Source organism: Limulus polyphemus, unplaced genomic scaffold (assembly GCF_000517525.1).
Source record: "Limulus polyphemus unplaced genomic scaffold, Limulus_polyphemus-2.1.2 Scaffold558, whole genome shotgun sequence".
In the NCBI taxonomy this organism is placed as follows: domain Eukaryota; kingdom Metazoa; phylum Arthropoda; class Merostomata; order Xiphosura; family Limulidae; genus Limulus; species Limulus polyphemus.
In genome coordinates, this window is record NW_013666168.1 from 412,190 (window position 1) to 421,973 (window position 9,784).

At 32.5% G+C, this 9,784-nt stretch overlaps 1 protein-coding gene across 3 annotated transcripts in view; it reads left to right on the forward strand.

Annotated features, from left to right (window-relative positions):
* Window positions 1–208: 208 nt before the first annotated feature.
* The window catches only part of LOC106459093 (tyrosine-protein phosphatase non-receptor type 3-like), a 71,886-nt gene continuing 62,310 nt past the window's right edge, over window positions 209–9,784 (forward strand). For 2 of the 3 annotated variants that reach the window (XR_002610502.1, XM_022385509.1), the window contains exon 1: window positions 209–346. Coding sequence is in view for 2 of the 3 variants with exons in the window: in XM_022385509.1 (XP_022241217.1) it covers window positions 263–346 (84 nt within the window). In the remaining variant the exon portion in view is untranslated. The remainder of the gene's footprint in view (window positions 347–9,784) is intronic. The other variant, XM_013918676.2, reaches the window with a different exon arrangement.

Genomic DNA, 9,784 nt, shown 5'->3' on the forward strand with positions numbered 1-9,784 from the left:
ACTGTAAAGTTTTGAAAACTATCGAGACCTACATAAAGGAGCATATAAGGAAAATATAAGCATCACTGAAGCGGTAGGTTTACATATACATTGTTGACTCAAAAGTACATGGAGAATATACTGGAAACACGTAGAATTTCACTGATAACTTTACATGTGGCTAAATGGGGAGTGTACTTAAAAACCTGAAAGGCTGATAACAGTAGAAAGAAAGTCAGTAATGGCTTAAAGTGACTGAAATGTGCTCCGAATTTAAGTGAGAATGTGGAAGTACGTTGAACAGTTCGTGTCTTCACTATTGAACTGTCATACTGGCTCTGAACAAACAAGATCAAGAACAACACAGGTAAGCAGTCTTGTTTACTTACAATATACAATTGTGTGTACGAGAGAAAAAATCTAGATATTATAAGTCTATCTATCTCACTGACTTTATACTTTGCCATCCATATATATATATTTATATTATCTTATATTTCTATATAATTATTGTAATTATTGAGGCAGGCCTGTATTACTACGCTGTAAATTCTTAACTGTGGAAATTTTACTTTGAGTAGCTACTACTCACCTATTGTTATGGAGAGTTGATCCCATACTTTTAGTGAAAAAAAAAAGTTGTTATGTAAACGACGTATAACAAAAAAGTACAGGGACAATACTCATGTCTAAGGGACGTCTATTGTTTTGTTCAATATGTAGTTCTAAAAACAGCAAAACCTAAAAGGTATGACATCGAAAGAAGAAATAGTACACCAATTTCTTATAGTCCAAAATAATTCTAATAAATACAATACTCATTTTATTTAAGTTTTCTGTTTGTTTGTTGGGAATTTCGCGCAAAGCTACACGAGGGCTATCTGCGCTAGCCGTCCCTAATTTAGCAGTCTAAGACTAGAGGGAAGGCAGCTAGTCATCACCACCCACCGGGCTACTCTTGGGCTACTCTTTTACTAACGATTAGTGGGATTGACCGCCACATTATAACGCCTCCACGAGTGAAAGGGCGAGCATGTTTGGTGGGACGGGGATTCAAACCCGCGACCCTCAGATTGCGAGTAGAGCGCCATAACCACCTGGCCATGCCGGGCCTAAGTTTTCTGAGAATCAGTCATTACGTAGGCCTTTAGGTTGTTTCTAAGATATACGAATGGATTAAGAAGTGGTTGATAACTGGCTGTTATTTTTCCATAACCTTTAACTTATATTCACTACAATTTGATTAGTTAATACTTGTATACAGTCATAACCCTATGTAGTATGGCCAAATTATGATTTGCATTTCTTGGTATAGCTTGTTTGCATATCAGCGACAAAAATCCTGACCATGAAATAAAGTGTACGAGTAATAGTGCACTTAATTGACAAAGCACTCTTTTGTGAACATAAGACGAGGACATATTGAAAATAACAGTTATTGCTAGTGTAGCAGCGTTTGTCGTATGTTGTTATTAGTAGCTGAGAAGTTAAACATATGGCATCCTACGGATACGAACACTTTTATAACGTAGGTAATCCACTAGCAAAAGAAGGGATTTAACTTCAAGATATGGTTTTGAATATTAGCAGAGTATTTTGTATACTCATTAATTTTCTTTTCTTATAATCTTTAGGCCAATCTCAGATTTTAACTGATAGACTAATGATGTTCCATGAAACCATCATGCTAGTGGTTCATAATATGATTTTCTATATATTTCATGGTAAAATCAAGAAAAACTACACATCAACACAATATTAATAAATTCTGATTTGTAACTTTAAACTGTTTTCTACAAAGTATTTTGGGTTGTTTACAATTAATACGAAAGACAACAGATATTCTGATTTGTTATTTTTAGTTAATATATGCAATTATAGAGAGTACGGCCAATCATATTAGTATGTAATAAGATATCCAATAAGAAATAGTTCTAGAATAACAGGAAGTATTTTACGCAGCTTAGGCAACAAGCTAACTTTGATTGGACTTTGTAGATTTTGATATAATAATCAATATAAGAGTTAATAACTAAGCAAGTCATACAAATAACATTCTACGGCAGTATTGTTAATGGCAGAGCCACAAACTTCATTGCTATTATTAGAGAGGGAAAATAAAATGTTGGGAAAAGAGTCCAGAATCTCTAATAAAATAACAACAACAACAACATAAAATTAACCATTAAATTCACTTGTGAATTGTTTAATAAAGTCCCATTTTTATACTCCAATTAATGGTAATCGTATACATATACTACAAAAAGTATTACATCTCGGCCAGAGATATTTACGTTTTATAATGTACGAATATTGAGTAGATTCACCCACGTAAATACAGTTGTGTCGAAAAACTTTTTGAACAGGCTTGATAATTAAACAAGATAAAAGTGGAGAATACTTGATCCCCGTTTTTTTTATTCCTACTGTAACAAGCAGTAACATGAATATAAAAAAGGGGCCAGGTATTCCCCAATGTATTCTTGCTTAGCTTGACCACTTTTAAGTTACATCTTTACAGGATTTACCCCTTGATATAACTTTATATTACTTATTTACATGACTAACTTCTTTATTCTAACATGGCTGCTTTTGTATATCTATAGTGTTTTTTTTTATCAGATTTTATTAGTCATATTATTTTGAGGTGTGCCATTTTTTCTTAATTAGTTGATTTATAGCTAATGTTCAAAGGGCTTAAACTTAAAATTTATATTTATGCGTTTATATAAATTTCATATTGTTATTGTTTTGTTTATAATTTTCTTCGAAAATGTTTAATCAATAAGGTTTTAATATCTACATATCCAAACTAAGGAGTCACTTAGTAACGAAGATTTTAACTCTTACTTAAGGGTTTAATTTCGCGTTATGTTCTTTGTATATTTCTTTCAACATTCGCCTGGCACGATCTGATGGTTAGGACACTCGACTCGTAACCTGCGGGTTCGAATCCCGTCATCGGACATTCTCTCCCTTTCGGCCGTGAGGGCGTTATAACATGACAGTCAATAACCATTTTTCGGTAATAAAATAATAGCCCAAGAGTTAGTGGTGGGTGATATTAACTAACTGCCTTCTCTCTAATCTATCTCTTCAAAATTAGGGACGGCGAACGTAGATAGCTTTGCACGAAATTCAATAAATAAACAAATAAACATTTCGACAACATCCACTCTGAAGTTATTCTTTTCGCGCTAAATCCTTTCGCCGATTTCAGTTTTTGTAGTTTTGATGTTAGTTCTTTAGGTGTTAATGTTTTCTTTTCAGGGGGGGGGGTCGATGTTAGGCCTTTCAAAGCCAATCCTATTGCGGCAGGTGTTTTTGATTTGTTGATATCAGAGCCGAGTGAGGCCCATTGGTTAGTACATTAGACCAGGGGTATCCAAACCTTTCTGGAGAAGGGCCGGGATGGAGATCTTTTTAGGCTTCGCGGGCCGGAGGGGTCGTGGTAAAATTAAGAAGGGATGTATACATGATCAGATTGATTTTTGCTCAATTACGTTTTATTTTTTGTTTTTATAACATTAAAAAGTTATATTATTACTTTAATAAACTTTCAGCAGGCCGGATAAACCGAAGTCGCTGGGCGTATTTTGGAGAAGGGCCGGATGGAGATCTTTTTAGGCTTCGCGGGCTGGAGGGGTCGTGGTAAAATTAAGAAGGGATGTATACATGATCAGATTGACTTTTGCTCAATTACGTTTTATTTTTGTTTTTATAACATTAAAAAATTATATTATTACTTTAATAAACTTTCAGCAGGCCGGATAAACCGAAGTCGCAGGCCATATTTTGGAGACCCCTGCATTATACTGTGGAACTGAGCTTCCTTGGCTCGCGCATCGTTAACGCCAAATAATAATAAATAAATAGTGCTCCGCACTTTGAACCCGTTGGTGCGTTATAAGAGTTACAATAAAATCCCAGTATTCGGTCTGACATGAGTAGCCTGAGAGTTGACAGTGAGTGGTGTTGACTAGTTGCCTTCCCTCTTATCACTTCAAAGTTATGGACTACTAGCGACGCTAACCTTCGTATAGTTTTGCGCGAAATCCAAGAAGTAAACAATTTGTTGATTACATGTCTTTTGAAGTTAGTTTGATAAGTTTTTTACTTTAGTTCATTCGGTGTTAGACCAAACGTGTTCGAATTTCTCTTTTCGGTTTTAGTTTTTGAGTCTAATTCTTCCTGGAATACTTACTCAGCGTAATGGCCATTCGTTTTCATCAGGTTGTTAAGTACTGGATTGTATTCGTTTCCTTATTTGATTATAAAAGTGAGTAAGAATTTGTTTTCGTCAGTCAAATATTCATAACCTGTAATTTATGTTTCATCTAACATGCAAAACTTTAGTAGAAACATTTACTTCTTCTTCATCAATTAAACTTCATCCCATCTAGTTTTGGGGTCGGCCGCTGAGGTATTTAGTATTAGCCAAGAATTTTTACATTCGTGTCGTTGGCTGTGGCAGCATTCCTAAAGGGAGAGCAATGTTCTGTCGAGTGAAACATGTAGCATGTTCCCCAAAATAAAACCACTTCATTATGCTTATAAATCGTTGTTTGTCAATTTACTACGTTTGTTCTAGATGTATTTCCTTGAATACTACAGGTTATCAGCTGTATTTGACCTAAGGTAGTTAAAAGTCCACTTCAAATGTTATTTGTAAGAAGTTTACGAAACGTATTACCATTGTTTTCCCTGAAAAGTTAGTTATTGTTAACATAAATAGACCGCTGTACAAGTACATGCATGATGTGCTACAATGAAAAAACAAGAGAAATTTCAGGAATGAGAATAATAGACACTCGATGATGTCACGTCCTTTTCTTGTAGCAACACTGATAACCGTTTATAGAACATGATTATAGAACGAACTGAAATAACGTAGTTAGAAGCCTACAATTCTTTTAACCTATAACTTAATCTTTGTTTTATATCTAAAACGTTGACAGCGTGACAAGTAAAGTCATGTTTACAACAAATACTAATTTATCTCTTAAACTTAACATAAGTATTACCTGAAAAAATAATAACAAAATGAAACTAAATCTTCCATTCAAATTCCATTACAACCACACAGATTAAAGAACACATTCTCAGTGTAGAGGTTATCGTATAGCATGATAGCTGCTCAGAGCCACTAAAATAAAATGATAGTTGCATATAGTAAATGTTTCATGTTAGATGTTTGAAACTTACTATGATGTTGAATGGGTATACCTGTACCACATTTGCTCACGTATGACGCTAGTTTTACAACACTTGTTACACCATACAATATATTAATTGTTCTTAGTATCCTACATCAAACAATAAAATATTTGTTCCATATGACTGTGTTTGGTTATACTAAACTTCTTTTACAACACTTGTTATTTGTTAGGACAAACCTACTATATTATAAAGGATGGCAGTTCTCACGAAGACTGTAGTTTCGCAAAACGTATTTTACAATACAAGGTAAAAGTTATCATGAAGTATCATAACTCATGATATTACTTGTGATGATGGGATTAAGAAATCACAGAATTAAAAATTAATCAAAGCATTAATAGCACGAAATTGGTAAATTAAAATAGCACTTGTGTATATGTAAACAAATGAAAGGAGCACAACTCTAAAATAATTTGCAAAATATACAATTTATTAAAAACAGGACATACCCCTAAAAAATATTTTTAGGACTGGGCCTTGTTTCATTAATAAATTATTTATTGTGCAATTATTTTAACATTGTACTCCTTTTAATTGTAACACTAAATTACTTTGCTCATGCACTAAATAGTTAAGGTATATTTTTATAAAACATTTGTAAAAATTGAACCAAACTTGAATAATTGTTTTGTTTTTTTTACAATTGTATAGGATTATCCTTTCTTTGAAGTTTTGCTACTTTCGGTACAAGTAAAATATGTGTTTTATATACATTTCAATTTAATGTATTGATTTATATAAATACTTAGTATTTTTCACAAAAGCTTTCACATTCATCGAAGTCAAATCTTATCTTCACAATGATAATAAATTCCGCAAGACCTAGATGAAGTTTATCAAGACAAATATAGTAAGATGTAAACAAAATTGTTCAACATCATTTTAAAATGCTATTATTTTACCAGCTGCTTATCAAATTTTAATCCGTGTGTATATTAAAATCCTAGATTTCCAACTGGACAGCCTTATACGCTCAACAAGACTAATTAATATCGAATTTTGCTAAATATTTTTTTACCTACATTTATTTTATTTAGCACAATACGGATAACAACTAAAGGTGTGCAAAAATAGCTTCTGTAACTTAACTATTGCTCACCACAAGTGTCTGCCTTAGATGTCTTTCATTCAATACCACATGTTATCAGCTGGTCTTGAGTTAAGGTAGCTAGAAATCCAATTCAAATGTTATATATAAGCAGTTAAAGAAGCGTAATGTTATGGTGAAAAACATATACGACTTTCATATAGAGAGAGAGCTTTAAAAGTTCAATAAAAGTAATAAAAATCATGTTCTGCTGGTAATGTTTTTATTCACACTTTTTTTACGCAACCAACTAAAACAGTATGAACTCAATACCTGATATGTTATTTATGTTTGTAAGTGATTCGGAAGAAATAAATGAAAAGTCAGGAGGATCATGAGAAGATTATTTAATAGAAATCAATTAACAGTTTTGTATAACAGCAACAAGGATCAATTACATTACATTTGACGTTTATGTTAGGTACACTTTCCATTTAAAGGCAAAAGCAAATTATTGTAGACCCTGAAAAAATATCATTCCCTACTTTTAACCAGTAAAATGGAGTCATCAATGATACGATTTCGTGCTGCGTAACTTATTGGTGATGCTAAAAAAGGGCATTGCTAATCAGAATTAATTACTTTTCTTAGCTCCATTATATATATACAGACAATATTTGCATGTGAGGTACGCTATGATAAAGTAACAAGAAAAATAGGCAGTGAAATGTTTTTCATTTAATATGAATTGTAGATGTATATTTTTCTTGTAAAGTTGATGTTTGTATCTGAAGGTTAAGTGCATTAAAACTGTAAAGTACATCTATCTGCTTATTTGATTCAACTTCTTAAATGCTATTTACATTTACAAGTTACTTAGATTATTTGGTGCTGAAATGTTCTGCTTAAATTATCAGTATGTTAAATTTATAATCTACCCTCAACTAAAAATAACTTAGCTTTCTAGACGCGGAGATAAAACTGTGTAAGATACAAAATAAACAGAACATTATACTTATCGGAGAAATGTGATAAGCTACCATAAAACAAAGTGGAACGACGACTTGTCAGGTTTTTATATGTATGAAGCCGGATTCTTTACAGCAGGTGTCTGTGACTTATTGGCGATAAGTTTCAACAATGAACAAACAGTACACAATCCACTTGCTCTAAAATAATATATATATAACAAAACAAGACAAACGTACATACAAAAGTTGTTACAATGTTGGTTATCATAGATATGTCCAGAGCTTTAAATAATTGTCCTTTTTTCGTCAAACGTCCACACAGGCTGGTTCAATTACTTTAGAATACAATTGAAAAGACAGGTTATACTTATGGAATCGTTTATTGCAATACAATCTGTGATAATTTTACTTAGAAATCGCCACTATACTATCTTTATGGCTAAATTCACAAGTACGCAGTCTAGATCTATCTGACGATATCTCTCAATTAACTAACTTACTTGAACTACATTTTAAATGCGTATTTATAAATAGCCCGAATGAGGCCTAGAACTTCCAACACACTACGAAATATTATGATGCAATGATACTCGAGAAAAACTTAGAAGCGCCAGTTCACAACAATTGAATTACACAACGTATGATTCGCGCAGTTATGTAACAAACCTTCGATAAAGTATCACTTGTAAAAATAACTAAGTTTAGCACTCGCGATATACTTAAACTATCTAAATCATAACACTCGCATTAAACTTAAATAGATGTGTATATATAACAAGACTTATATATGAACATAAACCAAAACATCTTCTTACACGTATTGTGAAATATGTTGTATATATATATATAGTATTCATATGATAGACAAGGTATTGAAAATTATATGTTTCTTTTGACTACTTTCCAATTTCAAAGTTTTAAAATGTTATGTTTATACGTAATTTTGGAAATTTAAGACGATCTTATGGGTTGAACACTTTCCCACTCGAATGTGACACAATAATAACTTTGTAACATTTTTGTATTACCAAAATAATAGCCTTCGAACATTATTCCATAGATTTATCCTAAAATACAAATATAAAATTTATTAGAAACGTAAGATATAAAGCTTTGGTAGTTAAATTGTTCAAGTAGAATGCAAAAATAATAACAATTAAAATACACAAATAAAACTTTATCAAAATAAAATTGGTAAAAATAAATAAACCGTACTAGCATTGGTCTCCCCTGGCGGTTGTCATCAGAGTAACAATCTTATATTAATAGTAAAAATTAAGAATAATGGCTAACAGTTCCATAATACAAAACACAATGAAAGTTACATCATACGATTACACAAACAGATAAAATACATCGATAAAGTTCCTTCTAACATTCATTAAATTATAAACTAATTTCTTTGTTTAAAATAATATGATTGTTTTCCCCGAAAGGGGCTGGAGGCCGCCTGGAGGGATCACCTGTTTTAACCACTCGCACCCCTTTACAGTAGTGTGTTTTCTGTCATTCAGTCAGTAGACATTAAAAGATATGACATAAGGGATGCTTAACGTTGCAGTTTGTAGTGTCGTGATGTCAGTGAAGTGCACGAGCCACGAATCACGAGAAGAATTATGCATTCTGTAGGCTACAACACAGCATGACATAAGAACTTCAAAAGCAAGAATTAAAATATTTGTTACTTCTAATTTGGGTTTTATTTACTATTGAAAAAGAACGAACACATTCTGGGACTCTGTGAAAGTACGTCTAGTTTATAAAATTCAATGAATTATCTTAGATTTCTTTCTTTCAAATATTTTGTCCTCCAATAATTTTGTATTCCTCCCATTTTATAGCATGATTTGTATTAATAACATGTATAAGGCGACAGCAGATTTGCTTCTGTCCCCCATGACAATAACCTTCATGTTCTTAATGGAAAGAGAACGACCAGTTTTACCAATAGAGACTTCATTACGACAACAGGGTTTTTTATAAGTACCGTGTTTTTTACTCTCAACATGTCATTGAAACACGTTAAAACTAACTGAAAGTTGATGCTGTTGCTTTCCATATAAAAACTGTTACGTATGACGTCATGTCTGAATTTTAAGTAGACTAGAAAAAATTATACCTGTTGTACCTATTCGACTGAGAGAAAGGCTTGGCTTATGTCCACTGGCGTATCCAGGAATTTGGAAAGGGGGACAAGTCTTAACATTCCTATTTGCATATAATATTTAAACTTTAGTGTTTCCTTTACATTAACTAAATGAGTGGTATAGCATGAGGACTTTAAAATGTGAAATATGAGATCCTGAATTACTAGCTGCATGTAGGTACAAACAGAATTTACCTTAAAACACAATGAAGATGAATCAGCAAGCTTATTTAGAAAATAATTACAACTTTCAGGTTCAGTAAAGATTGAACTTACCTTAAAATATCGCAATAAGTTGAAGCTAAAGAACATAAAACTGTGAAAATTTTCACAGCGAAATTAGAAATTGTAGGGAAAACTGGTTAAAAATATAAATAGAAGCCGGGGGGGGGCATGCTGCCTGTGCCATGGTAACACCTAACAGAAACGGGCTTTGCATCA